The 22,481-nt window shown below is 29.9% G+C and overlaps 1 protein-coding gene across 1 annotated transcript in view; it reads left to right on the top strand.

Moving 5' to 3' along the window:
• The window catches only part of LOC128995214 (protein furry), a 335,121-nt gene that overhangs the window by 39,400 nt on the left and 273,240 nt on the right, over positions 1–22,481 (top strand). Inside the window, exon 22 of the mRNA XM_054420153.1 lies at positions 18,290–18,450. Coding sequence (XP_054276128.1) covers positions 18,290–18,450 — 161 coding nt within the window. The remainder of the gene's footprint in view (positions 1–18,289; positions 18,451–22,481) is intronic.

The following is a 22,481-nucleotide window of genomic DNA, read 5'->3' as shown; positions in this document are numbered from 1 at the left end:
TTAATACTTTTAAGTTTATTATAATCGTTTCAATATTTATTCAGATATGTTTACTTTCTTGTCATGGCCAATAACTGATGTATTAATTAATTCCTAACTGTCAAAAAGGAGATAAAGTTACTTGAAAAAACAATAAAAATAAGAAAATCAAAACAAAAAATCTTCACATACAGGGTTTTTAGTGTAAACAAATTGCTATTGGTAAATTGTTTTATTGGCAAAAAGTCTGTGGTATGGTCATACCTAGACCCGGGACCGATTTACTTTTTCATTTTGATGTCCCAGAGGCCAACAAAACAACAGTATTCGTTCATATTTTTATATATGCATGTTTTTGAACAAGATAACTCGAGCAATGGTGGTTAGATTTTGATGAAATGTGGCATGAACAGTTAGGGCTGGATACACTTAAATGAATTTGTGAGCCATCAACAAAATTGGGTCTTGGGAACTAGGTGTTATAAAATTTAAAATTTTTCAAAAATAGTTGTTTTAAATTTTTCCTCTTAAAACTATGAAAACGCCAAATTTTTACTACAAACATTGTGTATTACTTTAAAAATAAATACGTTTGTACATTAAAGCGTTGAGAAAAAAAGAAGAACAATTGTAAATTTAAAATTTTTATGTTATTTCTACGGAGAAATTTAAACTGTAGTAGTTTGGTTTTGTTAATGAATTTAATGTGATAAAATTTTCCAAATGTATTTATTTTTTCTATAGGTACTTATAATATTATAGAAACAACATGTTTTCCTTCAAATCAAATCAAACCAAATCAATTTATTGTTGTAGACATTTCACAATGCATTAACAATCGTCACAAAATACATAATGCTGTTATTAAATACAGCAAATGAATACTTACATGAAATCAATCAATATAATAAGACAGTACAATAAAATTATATATATACATATAAAATAGAAATAGAAATATTTTGACATGTGAACAAATTCTCCACTGTATACGGGCATTTTTTGTATTAAATATGTATTCATTTTTGATTTGAAAGTGTTCAAGGACAACTCCCGAGACTCCACTGATAAATTATTAAACAATTTAGCTGCCATGTATTGAATGTTTGTTTGAATCTTTGAGTATTTACAAAGCACTGTTTGTAAGTTGTCTTTAAATCTGGTTTCATAATTATGTTTATTTGAATTTTCTGAAAACATTTCCAAATGATTTTTTACATACAACAAAACTTGAAGAATATATATTGCAGGTAAAGTTAAAATTTTGAAATGTTTAAATATAGGTTTACAGTGAGTTCTAGAGCGTACACCACTTACAAGCCTTATCGCCCTTTTTTGCAATTTAAATAACTTTTTGGAATATGATTGGAAACTCCACACCAATATTCCATAACTCAATAAACTATGTATCTGTGCATAATACACTGTTATCATAACATCTTGTGTTACACAACCTTTTAATCTTCTTAAACAGTATACACCTTTTGACAGCTTGGTTGAGGTTATGTCAATGTGATCCTTCCAATCTAGTTTTGAATTTAAATTAATTCCAAGAAATTTTATAGGTTTTATCTCATTTAATAGGGGCTGCCTATTTGAGAAACAAATTTCCAAATCTTGCAATTTATTTAGATTTAGGCATAATCTATTTGCATTACACCACTGATAGATCAGATCTGTAGCATTTTTCAGGATGTGATTCATTTGATCTCTAGATTCAGAACAAACATTCAAGCCTAGGTCATCAGCGTAAAGAAAACTATTAATATTTTCACCTAACAAATTGTATGGCAGATCATTGATGTAGATATTAAACAGTAGTGGCCCTAAAGATGAACCCTGAGGAACACCAACGTCTATATTTTTCCCTAGAGATAGCTCATTTTTGAAACTAACAAATTGTTCTCTATTTTTTAAATACGAATTGATAAGTTTAATTGAATTGTCTTGAAAACCATACAATTTTAATTTGTGTATTAATATGTTGTGATTAACAGTGTCAAATGCTTTTGACATGTCAAAAGAGCGAAAACAAACCAGTCTTTTGTTCTCTATATTTTTAACCACATCTATGACTAAACTAACAACAGCATCATTTGTGCTCTTCCCAGAGCGAAACCCAAACTGCCTATCAGTAAACATTTTATTACTTTCAAAGTATTCATACACCTGGTTATACATTAGTAATTCAAACAACTTTGATATGGTTGGTACAATTGATATTGGTCTGAAGCTTTCGTAACTATCATTATTTTTCTTGGGAACTGGAACCACTTTAATTTTTTTAAGTACTGTTGGGTATACACCCTTTTCTATCATCCTATTAAATATTGTGGTCAATACTTCACAAATACTAAAAGAAGCGTGTTTAAGAATAATTGAATTCAATCTATAGATATCCAAACATTTACTTGTACGTAAGCTATTAATAGTTTTAAAAACTTCTTCAACTGACACAAATCTAAACTCAAAAATATGCTGTCTCATATCTACTTTTTCAAGAAATGAAGTGAAATCAGGTTCATGATTATTTATCTGTATGTTCCCTCTAGCAGAAAATAAACCTAGGTACTAATTCAACCTAATATTGTTTATGAAATAAAATCTGACATATTTTGGGAAATATTTTTGTAAAAATCAAATGAGGCAAACGAAAATTTGCTTAGTCTGCAGGTTTTCTTCGGCCAGGGTATTTTTACGTTAATTTTGATATAAAATTCAACAATTGTTTCAATTGATCTAAATAATTGTCAACCTGATACATCCTAACTTCTATGTAGGCCATTGCTGATTCATACAATGGACATTTAAAGCAATAAATTACATTAGCTGTTCCGACACAGATTGCACCATAAAAAAGCAATTGTCATGACACATAGAGCAACAGCCTCGGGCAGTACTGTATTTCATTTTTATAGCTGTAAACACAAACTGTGAGTAGATGGGAAGAGGGTTTGTAGGTTCAAAACCATTCGTCTTCGGATAACTTACTATGCCTGACGTCTTGGTTATGTGAAGAATTGTGTGAAAATTAGTGTAAGTTGTTTCATAGAATTTCGTTAAATTTTTGGGGAACTATACATACTTAGCTTGGCAAAGTAAATCAAATGTTGGTTTGATATTTTTATTCTCCTGTTTACATGGTGTCCATTCGATTCAAGTTCGTTAACTGTTACCTAATATTATACAGTGTGAATGGTTGAAATTTGCAAATTCGTTTGAGTGGTAAAATCTTTACTCAGTTCGAAAGTGATTGAATCTTTGACATGAAAATAAATACGACAGAACCTTTTGAACAGCCTACCTTAATACAAATTTTGTTCAAAATTGGAACTGTGGTCTAAGCCTATAGCGTTACCAAAACTAATCACACAAAAAACAAACTAAAAAAAAAATGTTTAACTCCAAACTGGTGGTAAAAGTGTTGAATATAGGTTTTTACAAACTTTTTTGTTCTCTTTGTTAAAAACGTGCGTATTTATAATTTCCGTTTGCCCTCTTTAAAAATATGTGTATATGAAATTAATTGAGTTATGTATTAATTATGTAAGTAAACAATTTGATTTTAATAAAACAAAATAGTTGGTAATAAAATAGTATTAGTTTTTCATGGAAACGGGAAAATGTATAATTGATCATTATTTAAAACTAGAAATAGAGCCTAATTTAATTCCGGACAATCATTGTTAGTGAGCTTCACAAGTGCACTCAATTATATACAAACAATGCTTCAGGTCCTTGCCGATTATTTAATGAGCACTTGACTATTCAATCTATTTGAATTTTTTACGTATTTCTCGATTGGATGTTACAATCATAATTTTAATGTATATGTAATATGGATTCTCTATTTGGGAATAATTAAAATATGCTTGCTGCAGCAAACCTGCAGACTCAGCAAATTGCCATTTCCATGTTTGGATTTTAATAAATGTCTTTAACATGTCAGATTTATTAAAATAATATAAGTTTAGCAAATAAGTAAAACTGATAGGACGACTTATTGTATGTCTAGCATCTTTTACATTACATAAACTCTCTCACGGACAATAAACAAGCTAGAAACATAATTTTAGTCACTTCTCACTCACTTAGACTCTCTCTCTGGCTCACTCAACAAGGTTTTTTTTGAGTAAATACAATTTTTCAATCAGCATGTAAGTAAAAAACCTTATAGTACACTTTGTGTTAGCTTATTCAAGACGTATTCACTTTGTCAAAGCAAGACACATCACGTTCAGTCTCCATAGAGGTGTTTTGTCTTGTTACCATATCCATCAGCTGATCAAAGTAGCTTTACGGTTCACAGAGGATGAGTTTAAACTGATTGAGTTTGTCTGTCATTAATGCTGCATTGTGATTGGGCCGTTGCTACTCCCAGTCTCAACGTAATCACGAGTTTACAGACAAGAACAGATTGAGTGTTAACGTTTTACGGCGATTCTTCCGAAATCATTAAAAAAGTGGAAAACTCGGTATGGTTTAGTTTGACTGAGTGAGGGACCGATAAAAAAGTAAAATTTTACCACATGAGAGGTATAAACCTTTTTTAACAAGAAAAAAACATTAAAATCTTTTGTTCTTATTGGCCTAAACTAAACAAACAATCATGTTTCTAAAATTTATGAGGGTACTTTATCATAAATAAGTTTGTAGCAACTTAGCAACACAGATAACTAATAGCTTATAAATGAGCAAAAGGTAGTTTATCGAAAACTTTTGTTTGATTTTTAATGAATAATTTCAATTAAAGACAATTCCAATAAAATGAACTATTACCTAAATTCACCTTTATCTTGGATCCTGATATCTTTTAAAGCAGTTGTATACTATGGCAAAGCTGTACAAAAAGATCAAAATTTGGCACTAAACAATCCAGTACTATGTTTTAGTAACTTAAACAGAAATTCTTGTAAAATTATTTATTGCTGATATCAACAAGTAAACTTATACCACTTCTGCTTAATTTCTTATATCTTTCAAAATCCTTAATAAACATTTTTCATAATGAATTAATTTTTATCTGTTCTCTTTAAACTGTTTTAGTCTATTCAAAACATATTTTTGTAATCTTTTATGTAGCAAAAATAGTTAATCCTGTACCTCAAAAGAGTTGTGTTTTGCATTTCATAAACCAAACATTAATTGCTGAGCTTGACATTGCTAACTGCATTACATCATTAATTCAGCAAATTTGTGCAAATCGTGGCAATTGGCTCCGAATTGTGCAGTTCAACGCTATTGTCATGTGCCAATAGCACTCTCATAACAACCACTTGCATATTCATGTAACAACTGGTGGAAGAAGCGTCAATCCATTATGTCATCATGTTGGTTCGATAAAGCAAATGTTGTATGATTGTATAAAAGAGCTATGGATGATTTCTTAACCCAATAGTTATTGAACTTTTCATTCCTAATACATTCCTATTTACACAAGTTCAAATTTTGGTTTGGTTAAAAAAAGGGAAAATATTGCGGTCAAAATGTAAAAAATTTAAATATAAACATAATAATTGATATTTACAATTTCAGAGGGAGAAAGTAATTACTCGTTTAATAAAAATGACAAAATTAAACATGGTTGTGTTATAAAAAATCGAGGATGTAACACGATGAGAAGGCTGAGTACTCAATAATGTTTCGATTAATGGAAAATGAAAACTGTTTAGCTTTTAATGACCTACGTACGGGAATTGAGTTGTCAGTTAAAACTGTATATGAATCATAAACAGCTAGTTTTACCACATAAAGACAAATTCTGGTAGTTTAAAAATTTTCATCCGATTATAGACCTAGACGATATAAGTTTTAAATCCACCAATTTTACACGATAACAGCTATTTTGTCAGCAAATTATTTTAAGTACAGTAGCTAAATAAACTTCCATAGCATAAAATCGCTTACCGTACCTTATCTTACCTCCGTGGCCACAGAAACTTTAAGAAACTGAAATTTCAAATGTTAATTTCATAGAAAAACTAACATTCAGTTGAGTGAACATTTCATACCCAATAGAACCTTTCTTTGAACAAATAGCAGAGCTTTACTATTAATTTTGCTATTCCAATCTTAGTGGTAATTTACTGAAGATACACGGTACACATTGGATAAGACCTTAACCTTAATTGGAGAAGATGCGATTGAACTGAGAACAATCGTTAATCTTGCATCCCCAGTGATTGTGCCGTCCGATTGTCAGATGCTGGTGATTGTCTTTAGATTACTTTAGTAAACACCCTTCCACGGTAGAATGAAGACAAAATGTTCAAATGGTTTTGAATGTTTCTGGACATAGGCTGATTTACTTGTGGTTTTTGATGGATTTCAAGATAAAACAATAAAAAATACCCTCGTTTTTATCATTTTAAAATTTTTGTAATTAAATTAGTCAAAGCTTGTATTTTTTTATCTATCAAGAATAATCTTAATTCACCTCCCAAAACATTACGCTAAATAGATGAATACTTTGACTCACAATTTATATACTTAATACAATAATCCTTGAGGGTTTTGCACACTTGAGTTTAATTTATTTGTAGAGTTATTTTAAAAGATCGAAAAACTAGTTTTGAACCCTATTGAACTCTGCAGTTTGCGCAGAGTTCTCCTACTATGTTGTTATAGTCATAAATCTTTGTATTTATAAATTAATGAATATGTAGATATTTTTTCTTGTAAAGAAAGAAGGGAAAAATTAAATATGGTAAAATAAACTGCAAATTTTAGTTTAATACGACATATGTTTTCAAACAAAAAGGAAATAAGGCCTGTTATACACAAAAATATTTCATATAAAAATTAAATAAAATGTTTTGTTATACTTCAAGATTTGTTTCTTTACTTCTTGTTTAGTTATCTTCTTTTTGAACTTTAAATACTTGGCCCAACCATGAGTTTTTCAATTGTACAGTAATTTACCTACAATATACATGATCAAAACTTGACAAATAATTCTGCTTCCTGATTGTTACTTTTTTCTGCTTGGCCAGGGGAATCCCTTACTGCGGTTTTGCATCAAATAAATCTTTACATAATAGCACTTATATTAAATCGGCGTTCCTTATGACATAGGAATTAATAAAGTCCACTTGACTATTCCAGTGGTAATCGGGTCAGTAACGCGTTGACGTCCGCGCGTGGAATGGCTTTTTGTTGGGTCAAACAGCCGCAATTTGCATACAAATTTGGTGTAGTAATGATCCTGGGAAATATTGATGCTCGACGACGGATGTGCCCATCGAGGAGCAAGATTTAGGAGGCAACATAGTTTGCGGATTTTCAATATTTCTATGCTACTTGGGAGTTTTCTTTCATGTAGCTTTTGTTAATGTTTTAGTGATGGTAAGATGAGCTTTTTGGCTAAATTTTCTTGAATTATGGTTTTATGGTTTTCTTTATCTACTTAGGAAACAGACTACAAAGGTGTATATATAAAAGTCGTATTGGGCCTATATATATGCAATGTAGATAGGAACATTTTAAAGGTGATAACACTAATGTTTGTTAAATTGAAATAAGTTTCAGTAACTTAAATATGACAAATATTTTCATCCCAAAAATAATTTGTTTACCAAAACGTTTAACATTTTTTGCTTTGCAATACTGTATAATTAAAAGTGTCAAACCTTAAGGTACAATGTAGATTACTTCAGCTATATTTTGTTTTGATGTTTTATGAATAAATAATGTTTTTGAACGATTCAAAACATTCAACACTCGTAAATAGGAAAATAATCAGATAAACTCAACACTGCAGACTAATAAAATAGAAGTTGTTAATTGAAAATTAAAAAAAAAAATCCTTTGATTACAAAACTTTGCAAGGCAATATAGGATGAAATATACATGATAACTCTATAGTATAGACCATCGTACAAACACTGTTCATAAAAAAAATGTCTATTCCTTATAAGTAATTTTTGTTGGTTAAAGTTAATAAGGAAATAATTAATAATTTTAAAATTAATCATTTCAAAGCTAATCAGATAGTACAGTCAACTTACTAATGCGGTTTGGGTACTAAACATAATCAAATTAGATTAAAGTTTTGGGAATCTGGACTAATTTCCCTCTTTAATGTTTTGTTGAATAAATCTTTTGTCTTATTTATCCATACCAATCTCAAAGCAACCATATTCCTTATTGAAATAATATTTTTTTTTTATTAATTTAGAGACTTGATACATGTAAAAGTAAAAAAAAACCTAAATTTTGAACCGGGAAATGTTGAGGAGGTATAAAAATATTTTGTTTATTGTCACTTTCACAAAACAACCATATCTAATAAAATAAAACTTAATTTTTAATTGTTGTAGCCAAGTTAAAAACTTCACATCCAATATTTAAGAGGCCACACGTTTGGTTGTTTAAAATTTTACATTCAGCATTTTTGTAATGAATAGAAACTGAAATTTATTTCAATGTAGCGAGACAGTTTTTACCATAAAAACAGACCACCAGACGCATGGTCATATAGGCCAGGCAATGTATCATTTTTATTGTCACACACATTCTAGCTAGGGGGATCCAACCCCTACTTTGGTATTGTAATTAACACATGTTTTACGTTATCCGCTCGATTTTAACACATTGCCTTGTCTACAACTTTAAAGGAAGACTATTATTTGTTCGTTTAACTTTACTATAGCATAGATTCGTTACTTGGCTAAATTAAGTCCTTAATACTGAACAGGAATATTGTGGAAAATGAATATATTGTCATACACTTTTAATGAAATTCTTCAGATTAGCTCTATCTTTGATGATATAAACTTCACTGCTGGGAAGTAGGAAATATCATGTACGGTAATTTAGTTTCAGGACTTATGAAATTTTACTTGTCAACATTGTGTTTTCTACTTGACTTTATCAAAATTTAATTTCTCGTAAATATTTATTATATCCAAGAAAAATCTAGGGAAATGTTTGTTTCCTTCCCTCAATACACAATTAATCTACGTGAATCCCTAACAAAATGCACAAGGATGATTTGAAATGAGAAATTTAGATAAATTAACTTATGTTTTAATACTACAGTATCAATTATTAATAGACTTTTAAATTTCCTGATTTTTCCTGAAGGAGTTTCTGTATCAATCAATTGTCAGTCTGAACAATTTCTTATCTGGATCCAACCTTGATTTACATTCACTCTATTGTCACATAATGTAATATTAGTTCAGCACAGTAGCTTTACAAAATCATGTTAAAACAGAGCAATTTTTCATCTTCCCAAGTTGATAAGAATTTATAACGCAATTAGGGTACATTGCAGGAAAGCGCAATTCATTGTTACTGTACACAGTGTCTGCAACTGAAAGACTAAAGCTTCTAAGGAAGCCCGGCGAAGATTTATACGGCGAGCTCCATACAATAAGTAGTTTCTTGAGTTATTGTTGTCAACTTTAAGAATGCGGACTTGTTTTTCAAGGTGTTCAAGTGTTGGTTAGCTGAATAAAACTTAAAAATGGAATTTAAAAATAATATTTCTACTGTCTCTGTACTGAATATGTAAGGTTTGTTCACTAAATGCTTGCCTGAATAGTAAAACTGTAAGAAATCAGTTTGTCATTCTTAATACTATAGATGATGTACTCCTTGAGATTAAAACATGTGTACATGCTAATCTGTTGATTTAACAGTTAAATTTATTTTCCAAATAAAAAAAAATATTCAAATATCGATAGAAGTAATCCCATTTCCAATAATAAAGCTGATTCCTGTTTTTAAACAAAAATGGACTTAGTTAAATTATTGACAAAAAGAATTCAATATATAAGCTGTGCTGCGGTTACCATAGGTTCTAGCGCCATGTAGTTACGACCTATATTCTAAAACTACCTGTTAATCACCTCAACCAACTTAGCTTAAAATGTGCTCCTCTTAAAAATGCAGTCTGGACTCTACAAACAATTGTATATACATTTAAAATCAACTAATTCAAATCCTCATTGGTTAAGTTGAACAATAGGGATGCAAGGCTGAGATTACGTAGAGTTACGACATACAATCATCTTACAGATTGGTCGTGTAAATCAAGATATTGTGTCAATGTGACGCCAAGTTATGTCACTGATATATCAGTATCTTGAGCTCCATAACACACGCTGAGGAGCTGTTAATCGCGTAACATATTGGTCCTTTAAACAATGAGAATAGGTTTTATTAGATTGAAGTTTTTTGGTTGTAGTTTTTTAACATGAAGGTTGAGGATTATTAAATTGTATTGGAAATTTAAAATTAAAGGACACCTGGGTAATTTTGCAATATCAAGAAGCGATATTAAGAAGCGATTATCTTAATTATTGAGTTCTTAAAAAAATACAATGACGCTTCAACTTTTATGTTCTGCGGAAAGTTGACCATATATTTAGTTGATAAAAAATACCTCGTATACGTATTTTTAGATAGTCAAAGGAAATAAAATTATTATTTTTTAGTTTACAACTCTTTAAAAAATATATATTTAAGTGATTTAAAATATATTATTACAGGTTTGGAAATCATTTTAAATTGATTTTTAAGTATATAATTTTTTTTTAATCTTTTATGTTAAGATCAAAAACTGTTGTTAAAACTGACATTAAATTGCCTACTACTACACAAGTGTATATTGCTATAGTCAGGTTAACAACAAAATAAATTCAAAGCCATAATAATGCTTTCTCTATACAGAGAGTAAAATATTATGTTTTCAGTGAGAACATTCAATCTGTTTTAAATTAACTGTAAGTTGTAGCATAGTTTTCTAACATGATTCGGTTTAAAAGTTGATTAAGTACAAAATACTGCAGGGATGAAGTTGTAAAAGGATAATTTTCTAACCTTGAAATATTGCTACACATAAGCTATAATGCGGAGGTGAGGAGAAGAATAATCTTTCAAGATTTACGAGAATATTCTATACATCATCAGCTTCTGTGATAAGTTGCTGCTGCGCTTTATAACTTTGAATTTGTTAGCAAAGTATGAGGTAGAGCTCGTCATACTTAGTAGTTAAGTTTAAACTATTAAAACTATTCATAACAAAGTCCACATACTTAAAGATACTCTTACTAACTAGGTTGAGCGAGGGAGTAGGGGAGCGAACTGGTCCAGTGGTAGAGCGCGCGACTTCGGTCCCTGGTTTAAATTACGCCTAATCACTAATAGATTTTATCAAAGTGATAATACCACAACCTCTGCCTGAAGTAATGTGAAACAGGATCCCAGGATGGAGCCCAGCATCCTAGGATATAAAATATAAAAAATAACTAGTTTGAAATCTCTTCCTTAGAACGTTTGGAATGGTTCACATTTGAATTTGTAGTAGGTTTTAGCGAATCTTCCTATAGGGAAGAAGGTATTTGCCAGAGGCCAAAAACAAGATTCGTTCAAAATGCTACATATGAATATTTTAGTTAAATAGATTTTAACAAATGGTTCGCAGCAATGGAAATTTTGTTTCTAAATCCATAGAGACTTGTATATTCCGACGTACAATATTTTTTTTTATATAATTCTATAGGGAACAACTATTCTAAATATTATCCTCGTAGACAATATAAATGCTGTGTCGGGTTTATGTAAACAAGAATTCATAGAATTTCTCTTGCTTTAATAAGCTACACAAAACTGTGGTTGGTATTTTAATATTGCATCGCTCAACTTTACCAAGTTGGTCTTTTGTACAGTATTATTAAATGGACAGTTTATCCTTAAAATCAACTACCTGGAAAATTTATTGTTTAGTCTTCCGATAATCATTTAAAACGTAATTGTGCATCTATTGGTGAGATATGATGACAACGTTTTAGTTTTAAAAATGTTCTTTTTCAGATTTCTTTATTATTTTGGTTTAGTCTTGTAAAATGTTTAGCCAATTAACACAATAATTTTGAAACCACATGAATCATATAAAGAATCAGAATTTTATTGTCAAAAATACTGACAACTACAGGAAAAAGCTCTAATATTAAACATAATAAATTAGGACATAAATAAGATACAGAACTATTACAAAAGTACGATCTTCTGAGTAAATATTGTTTAAATTTATAAAATGAAGAAAAATATAGAATTAACAACTGAATATACCCTCAACCGACGGTTAAATTTGTTAAAAAATCTTTTAAGCTTTCGTGGAATCAGAAAGTGAATTTAATTGACAGATGCAAATACATAGTAGCAGTTTTTGTATAGAAAGTGGTACGGCATATTGGAATACCTATGTCAAATTTCCTTCAAGGATTGTGTTAAAGTATAAAGATTGAAGTTGTAATGATTAATAAATTTGAAACATTCGTGAATATGTTTTAAAGGAAAAAAAATATAAGTCAGCATATTAATTGTACGAACCACAGATCTACAAAATAGGTTTGTAAAATAGTCATGGTATCTTACATAATTTACAGACACAATGTCGACTTTTGTCTGCGGAGCATTTGGGTTGGAGACTAGCCAGACGTGAGTCTTTTCATATTAATGGAAAATTAACATGGAGCAAACAGCTGTTGAAAGGAAACTAATTATCTTGGCATTTTGTAGCATTTGTGCTCTTTTATTTTCGGAGACAAAAAAAGTCCCTTTATTGAAATTAAAGGTGACGTTTCTTTTCCACAAAGGAAACTTTTTAATAGATAATGAACCAAATCCCATCTTAAGTAAATACAGTATCTAAACAGTTGGCATACAAGCTAAAAAATTCTAGGAATCACACAAACACCTGTAAGTAAATCTGTAACAGAAGTAGTTATATTAAATTTGACAAAAACGTGATTAGTTACTTTGAGGTAGAAAAAGGTAAGCAATATTTAATGTTTGTAAACCAAGTTTTAGCGTCTGGATGTTAAATCAATTTAATCAGGAGAATTGTTGTACAAACCTATGCTAAGATGTTGTATACGACCTACTTTCAAATGCTTTAAAATATAGTTTCTGACTTGGCAAATAAGGTTAAATAGCCTACTTTATCCAAAAATACTTTTACATTTTATAAAACTATCCTGTAACATTTTTAATTCCAAAGGTCTCATATCCAAATAATTAAAATGTTAATGGTGTTTAGTTCTTTCTAAAAAGTTTATCCCTAAATTACATTTACGAATGAAAGTGTTGTGCGTCTCAAACTTAAGCCCAGACTATCGTTGACAGATTTTTAATGCACTAAGTTGTGAAGAAGCATCAGTGTCAGTTTAAAATCAACGGTATTACATTTCAGAATCGCTTTAATTGTATTTTAGGCTGTAATCAAATCCGTTCAGATTAAAATCTTGAGAGCTTAACTGAAAATGAAAACAGAAAACAGGAGTCAACTTCTGTTCAGTTAACTTTACTTAGTTCTTGTGTTTTACTTGAAGTGGTGTTAAGATTAAGATAACTGAGAAAATTCATTTACCACTTGTCAATTCTCAATATAATGCATGTGTTTATTTTAAAACTCAAAGTAAAATAATAATTATCTTATTACCTGATAATTTAAAATGTCACAATATTTGTACAATGTACGTGGCAGATGAATAAATTAAATATTGTGGGTGAAAAAAATTAGTTTGGGAAAACATTACGAGTAAAAAACTTATACTACTATTTGTTAATAAAAAACTTAATATGATTTACTTTAACATATTTTTAAATCTTTCGATCGCTTACGTACTTCTATTTTCTTTATTCGTAAGAAAAGACATGCATTTAGCCGGTTTAGACTAGCCATTACAGTTCAGTTCTTAGAATTGAAAAGATTCACTTAACAGCATTGTTTTTATTTAACAACACGGGTACCGGACCAATGAGGTTCCAGGACTGAAAGAAAAGAAGTAAAAATGTAATGCTTCAAACTTCAACTAATCAACTGTTAAGCTAATTTAATTTTTAATGAGTGGTGCAATTAGTGTTTGGTACAATGATTTGTTGCATCATTGTCAGTGGCAATGAGAGGTTGTAAACGAAAACATAACATCTCTTAGAAATTATGAGTAGTGATTTTTAGTAATTAGAACACTTTCGAAGGTAAAGTAGTGTACTCAACTCACGTAAATAGTCTTAACGACACAAGTAGATGTTTTTAAGGCTCTTACCTTAAATTTCTACTTATGTAGTTAAGACTATTTTTACGCAATCGTTGCGTAAACTACTATATCTTTTGATTAATGGTTTTGTTGTAAATAAATGTAGTAAATATAAATACAATATCTGTAATTGAAATTAATAAAACTTATCGAACCCCTCCTACTCAAACTATACTAACATCTAAGTGTTTATTGCAAAGATAGATAAGGTCTGGAAGGAATATTTGCTCCTTGAAGCACAAAGTCGGAGCCTGTAATTAAACTGTGTTTTAAATTAAAAGTTCTCTTGAGGTAAGTCTGTGTGTTTAAACTAAATAGTTCATTAAAGAAGTTAATTAAATATCCTTCCGTACGTAGGTTCATTAAAAAATAATATAATTTTTAAACAACATAATTTTTACATAGGTAATTATGTGATTTTCTGCAGGCAAAATTTAAAAGGTGAAAATAAAAAAATAACTTAGATCTAATTAGATTGAGATTTCTACTACTGAGATAAAATTTATAAATATACAGGATGACAAAAAAGTCTGGAAACGGCTTAAAATCTTTTTAACTAAATCCGTTAGAAAATTCAAACCTTTCACATAAACTTACATGTATGAAAACTAATTTTAGCAAGCATTACCATTTTTTTACCTTCACCAGGGGACGGCCCATGAGGAGTAGGTACATAATCTTTAATGTAAGCATAGGTTGATATGCACATCATTTTAAAGGTCTGGTCAAGTGGAGTTCATTGGCGGAAACCGCGTCAAAAAAAGGTTCATCCAAGTTACAAAATGACGGCAGTCCAAAGTTCATGTGAAATTTAGTATTGGTAAATACTCATAGTCAACATTAGCCGGGAAATCTGAAACCCGGTTAAATTTGTTTTGAAGAAACTTAGTCTATGAGCTAGTTGACTTTGAAATACAATTTCAACTCTCAAGCTAATGTTTATTACGAGTATTTACCAATAAAAAGGCCTGTGCAGGTATTTTCCGCAAAAACTTTGGACTGCCGCCATTTTGTAACGGATGAACCTTTTTTGACGCGGTTTCGGCCAATGAACTCCACTTGACCAGACCTTTAAAATGATGTTAATATCAACCTATGCTTACATTAAAGATTACGTACCTACTCCTCATGGGCCGTCCCCTGGTGAAGGTAAAAAAATTGTAATGCTTGGAAAAAGTAGTTTTCATACATATAAGTTGATGCGAAAGGTTAGAATTTTCTAACGAATTTAGTTAAAAAGATATCAAGCCGTTTCCAGACTTTTTTGTCACCCTGTATATATTCTTAACTACCAGTGTAAAAATTTAGCATCAATATTCTTACAATAACAGCAATAACATAGTATTTTGGTAAATCAATCGGTTAAATTGTGTGTAAAATAGTATAAATTATTTGAGGGAAACTGAAGTTATTTACTTTTACGTCACATTGAAAACACATTTAAAAACTTTATTAGTTTTGTTAAAAAAAATTATACACATGTATCTCTAAATTTCTGAAGAATTAAAATATTTTGTGTGAATTCCTTGTATGCTAAGGTCCCAAAAGAAATTCCAGAAAAAAACGTTCCAGTAAAAAATCTATGTGGCTATACTATAGTCAAATAATGCTCTGTTAAAGTATTACCGTGGAGTGACAATTTTAAGAAGCGTAATACGAATCGTAAAATTTTTAAATTGATAAAGCGTTTTACATCTGTATTATTCAAAGTTATGTTCGGGCGATGGTGAGATTTATCAGAGCCAAAGCCCATTATGTTGATGAGGAATGGTCGGGACACTGAATGAAATATCGGACCCAGGACCCAGCACTGCTGGGTTTGTCTTGTGTCCTTTATACGTAATGAATAGACACTACACCGTGTTCTGGCAGCTGTGTATTGAATGTGCAAGGCTAATTTAAAAAATTATAAGATTCGGATTTGTTTCATTTTAAAATTATTTTTAGTTTTTAAATTTATATATATAGTTATTAGAAAGTAAAGATTTTTATGTATTATTAGTTGGGCTACATTGATATTATATCGAATATTGTAGTGGATCTTAATGCCATAATTGGGTATTTTAGCTTTAAAAATAGATTTTCCGTACAAAGCTCTTTGGATCAGTAAAAAAATTTGAAAAAATATTAAAATTTAAATGTAAGCTGTTATAATTAGACTAATGAGAGTGAGGTTTGTTTTTAAATACATGTTTATGGGCCTGGATACTACTAATTTACATAACCTATGATTGACATCTATAAACAATATTTATCAGGCATTGATTATACACCTTCGATATAAGAAAGAAATACCCCCGCTCCAGCAAACCTGCCAACTAAGCAATTTTCCATTTGTCTGAATTAATTTTTAATTAAATCTATTTTAAAAACATTACCGTAGGTTTAATGAGTACCTAGGTTTGCTGCTACACAAGGAAACTAATAAAGGGTATTTTTTAGTAAAATATTAATAACTTACTACTCTATTCTTACTCCTGTGGCCACTCAAATCCAAGAAGATTTTTGGACTAGATTTTTTTTTTACTTCCCTATAAGAAAATTTGCTAATATTTATTTTCATTAGTAATTTTTCATATATACTTATTAAAATACAGTAAATAAATGCATAAAACTCATATTGGTTGGCAAAATTAGTTATTTGGAATTTTGTCTCACAATTAATTGTTATTTAAACATATAAATGTAGGATAGGATGGTAGGCTTTTACTTTATTATTTGTTAGCAACATAAACTTTAGCAAAAATAATCACAATATCATTTAAAAATAAAAGTTTGTGTGGTTAAAAATGTGTATAAATTTGAAATGTAAATCTAACAAAATATATCCGCGTCTCGTTCTGTCCCTGTTCAGGAATATTTCATATTTGTGTCAACTTTTTCTGCAGTTGTATTTTTTTAAATTTACATAAAGATTTTATATTTATACATTACGTATTAGGTATTATTCAATACTACCTTAATATAACCTTAAACTATACAAAAAATATCACCATAAAATACGAAAAATAACATTAAGCATTACATGAATTTAACAGTATGTATAGAATTGAAATGTGAATCCAACAAAATATATCTGCATCTTATTTTGGGTCTGTCCAGAAATATTTTAATATTTATTTCAAATTTTTCGGTATCGGAAAACCATTTTTCTTTGTGCTTAAAGATTTTATATTTAACACAAGTAACCAAACATCCTATTCTGAAAAATATATTTATTGTTCAAAAGCAGTAGTTTACAGTACCGATTATTTATTCCGATAAGCATAGTTTTGAAGTGATAAAGGTGTTGAGAGTTTTGATATTAGTTGTCCATGCTTATTGCCAGGCAAATGATCCACTTCCAAAGTTTTTATGAAGAAAGTTTTATAGTTTGCTTTCGTCAATCCTAGAACTCAACTATAGTTTGTGGTTGAATATTTGATGAGTTGTTTGTGAGATATTTTTGGTATTTTATGATCAATATTTCATACGGAAGGTCAAGGTTGCTTTAGGAAAAATTTGATTAATATGTGTACTAGGAAAAAACGGTTTAAATTAATTTGCATATCTTTGAGAATACATACATTAAGTTGCTAATAATGGTGGTGTTCTTTGTTTAATATACTACAGCTACAAAATGATTGTACAGTAAAACCTCTTTTCACTATGACAACAAGTATAAATTAAGGTCTGTGTTTCTTTACGCAAACTTCACTAAATCCGTTCTATAGTTTTGATAATTCTTTATGACACTGAGTAGTAAGCTATTTAGGACTTTGAGGCGTGTAACTTTAAGCAGGTTGATTTTGTGTTGAAGCTAAACTTCTGATCTCCTGTGCGACAGATCTGAAATAAAATTACTGAAGTTATTTGGATATCTTGCTTTCCCCATCCACACGTGCTTATCCTGTACTTGGATTTGATTAAAAAAAAAATAATAAATAAACATCTGTAGTATCACTGCTACTGATTAGTAGTCTGAGCTACCAATTGACCTACCGACTCACCAACACAAATACCCAATACTTTTCTACCAATACTTTTACTATGTTTCTGTGTCAGATAATACTAGTGTGACCACTCCACATCGATCAGGGAATCAACATTAATTAAAACTATTTCAACCAATCATTGATTATAGTTTCTTACTGATATATTCCCTGTTGCAGAGAGTACCCGTGTGACCACTACACCCACAGCGATCAGGGAACCAACCACTAGTACAACTATTTCAATCAACCATTGATTACAGCTTCTCACTGTTATATTTCCTGTTGCAGAGAGTACCCGTGTGATCACTACACAGCCATTATCAACGTGACTCTGATGAACACAGGGTGTCCCAGAACCCAAGTACATGAAACTGCGCTACAGCTGCTACAGGTGTTGGACAAAAGGTTCTTCGGCGCCGTGGGACCGTTACCTGCCGAAGGCGACACTGGTGAGTCCACTTTGCGTCTGAGATCCTAACTTGACTAACTATAATGTGTTAAAGTGAAATAAACGGTGTGAAATGTGGGTGTTTTGATTACCAAGTGGTTTCACCCGTTTCGGTTGGTTTTGGTTTTACGGTATATGAGCGTTTTGAAAGCATTGGAGGGATGGTGGTTTTATACTTCAAGTTGTAGGCCATGAAGGTTGGTTTTGAACTAGAAGTGTCTTGCTTATCGGTCCTTTTTTCAGACATTGATGTAATCTGTCATTTTATTTTTGGTTTGTCAGCTGCTACCATTGAGCTGCAGTATACCTCAATGGCAAAGACAGTATTGATTATTGATTTTATTGACTGTATTGATCAAACAAAGATGGTACAAGTTAGCCACCACCTAGTTCATGAGGGTTTGGTCTTGGTGAACCTGTTCAACTTCAACTTCTAAACTACCGTATTCATAAAAGTTTGGCATATCAGCCCAAGGTACTTCCACAAAGCTATCTTGTTCGTGAGTGTTTATATTATCACCTATAGATGCTACTAATCCATCGTGTTTATGAATACTTTCCTTATCAGCCCAAAATTAGACTACTCAGTCACACTATTTATTTATACTTAACATATTCTCATCAAAATCATTTCAAGACTAAATTGTTGTACCCACACATAAATTGAACAAATAAAGTCTCTAATATTGTCAATGCTACATATAACTCAACTGAACCTCAATACAACTCTGCATTTAACACTAGACAAGGGCAGTACCACTAAATTCATTATACATTATTAATTTATTTGTATTCTTTATACAAAGTATTGCATACAAGCATACACGCCGGGCCATTAATGATAAAAGCTTGAGGTCTCTGTAGGTTTCACTATTAGTCATGTATTGTTGGTTGGGTAGAAGGGCAGAGGGCCACTAGCATGTACTTGATTGGTGGTTAATGTACCTACAAGATTTGATCAATTAATTCAATCTTACCTGTCTAATATTTGTGCTGTTTCTAAAGCTATTACAAATTCTAATCCAAATCAAAGAAGCCAAACATTTTTAAGTTTTGAATGTAGGGATGGAAAACATCGTAAAATGTTACTCAAATGAAGAATGAAAATAAGCCATTATACTTTTCAATAATATTCAAGGGCGGGTGATGTATTTTCAAATTTTAAGTTAAATCAAGAAAACATTGTAAAACGTTTACTCGATCGAAAAATAATCGCAGAAACATCACAAAATATAATACAATGTACTAAATGGTGCAATGTGTCAAAAATGTGCACCTTGAGTCATGACAAAATAACTCTTTGTAATAAAAAAATATTTCTTGTAGCTCAGAATGTTATATACATGTATATTACTAAACAAATTTTTTAACTGACCCAATATATTTGAAAAATCATTTTCTAAGTTCAGTTGTTAGTAAATCACTTCCAAATCATAATAGCATGCCCTTGATTGGTGGTTAATGTACCTACAAGATTTGATAAATTATTAAAATCTTACACGTACAATATTTGTGCTAATTTTTAAAGCTATTACAAATTCTAATCCAATCCTAAGAAGCCAAATGTTTTTTTAAGCTTTGAATGTAAGGATGGAAATCACCGTAAAATGTAATTCAATTGAAGAATGAAAACAAACCATTATACTTTTCAATAATATTCAAGGGGGGGGTGAGGTATTTTCAAATTTTGAGTTAAATCAAGAAAACATCGAAAAATAATCGCAGAAACATCACAAAATATAATACTATGTACTAAATGGTGCAATGTGTCAAAAATGTGCACCTTGAGTCATAACAAAATAACTCTTTGTAATAAAAAAATATTTCTTATAGCTCAGAATGTTATATACATGTATATTACTAAACAAATTTTTTAACTGACCCAATATATTTGGAAAATCATTTTCTAAGTTCAGTTGTTAGTAAATCACTTCCAAATCATAATCAATCTTGAATGTCTAACAATATTGTGGAATTATTACGTATCAATTTTCAAAAAAGGTGTTCAATCCAAAATGTCACATCACCCTGTGCTAACTTATTCTTTTACATCGTCTAAAAAAGCGACCCCTTTCAACAGATTTGTTCTCTTTTCACTGTAAAACTGCATGTACAGTACTTACTACAATGATAGCCTCTTGGCTAAGTAAAGATAAAAACAATATAGGTCAAGTATTGAATTGGAGAAGGGCAACTCCTCAGTACTTAAAGTGAAGCATTAAGTCTTAAAGTACTCAAAGTATTTATTTTAGTCTGTTGAAAGTAAAAAAATATGAAAGCCAAGCTTAAATAAAGTAAAGTAAACAAGAAATAATTAAAATTGACTCAAGAATAATTATTTCTGAACTGTGAAAGCGTCTATCTAATTGTAATTGTGTTTAAAAGTTGGCATTATTTGCATAGCTCTTCCCAACCAGTATTCCAGAGTTATTAAAACTCTTTGCTATGCTACAAATAAGTTTAGTGGAATCTACAGGCTATAATAAGTATAAAATTGTACTAATACAGTAACAATTATGTACTTTGGTTTTCATATTTTGTTAGTGCATTTTTTATGAGTTAACTCTTATTTACCAAGTTCTTGCCGTTAGTTATTGTTTATGTTCCTAATTTTCTTAGCATACAAAATTAGCGGTGATGATGTTTTAATACAAAAGAATAATAAAAATGAATACTAGTTTATGGTATCTAAAAATATTCTAATTGCAATCAAAATGTTTAAGTAAAATTGTTTTGTTATAGTGTAAAATATAAAGTAAAAATATTCAGTAATGTTCTCAATATTCTTAACACTTTACAAATTAGATCAAAATAACATATATGTATCCACTTGATGGGTTTTGAAGTCAGTTAAAAATGAATCGATGAATATCTTTTTATTTGGAATGAGAACTCGTAAAACAAAATGAACTAGGTTGTGATGTATGAATAATATACTTTAAAACTTTTTGTCGAAAATAATATTTTATACAAAAGTAATAAATACTATTACAAACAACATAAAACAATGAAATATACTTAGTAATAAATATTTCTAGGTCAATAAAAACATGTAGTTATTTTATACAAACGGTTAAATTACTAAACAGTTAAGAGTTGTGTAAAAATTAGATATTTAATAACAAAATATTACATTGTTAGCAGGTCACAACATAGTTGACAATTATGGAATATACATTTTATACATTCTTATTGATGGCAACATTTTAAGCGTGGGCTGTAAAATTGTTTTTGGCTCCAATTTAATTCAGAAATGTGTTAACTTGTAAAAAAATAACTCAGTTAAGAGAAGGGTTTTAAACTTGCTATTTCAGGTTACTCTAGGGAACTTTGGCGAGTGGAATTAAAAAGTTACGGCATGACAATAAAGTTGACAATTCAGTAAAGAGAGAAAACAATTATCGTTTAAAACTAAATCACTGTGTTAACTTGGACTTTGTTTTAAATCCAATTCATAATAAATTTTGTGTGTGGAATAGTATTTGATTATGCATTGTTAATTCTCTCAATTAACATTTAAAATCCAGCTATAATTGTTTATTAATTATTTCAATAAAATATCAGTTTGTTAGTTTGAAATGAAGTTTGCTCGGAGCAATATTTTAATATTATATTTACCGTTTATTATGGCATGAATTTCAGAAAAAAACAATCTATTACCTTAGGTAGGATTGATAATTAATTATACTTGTTTTTACTTACTAAACAATTAATATTAACTGTAGGCTAATTAGCTCACACTTCTCAGGGAATGTTAGTTCCCTACAGTGTCATCAGTTTTTTCAACAGGGAAATATAAATTTATTTCTTCTAGTGGGAGACAATCTAATTCAACTGACAACTCTAACTTGGACTGATAAATTTACGTTTTTGTACAGTGACATATGATGAAGTTACAAAATAATATTAGTAAAATATCTCATTAAATGTCTTCACATAGAAAATGTTGGATTAGTAGATTCTCCTTATGGCGTATAATGGATTCTAATTATTTTTCAAACACAAATAATACGTCACAGTTTTCTAGGCCGT

Source organism: Macrosteles quadrilineatus, unplaced genomic scaffold (genome assembly GCF_028750875.1).
Source record: "Macrosteles quadrilineatus isolate MER2022 unplaced genomic scaffold, UCM_ALF_1.0 Scaffold_5__1_contigs__length_97177068, whole genome shotgun sequence".
In the NCBI taxonomy this organism is placed as follows: domain Eukaryota; kingdom Metazoa; phylum Arthropoda; class Insecta; order Hemiptera; family Cicadellidae; genus Macrosteles; species Macrosteles quadrilineatus.
Note: the sequence above shows the minus strand (reverse complement) of the source record. Positions and strands in the feature narration are given on the sequence as shown.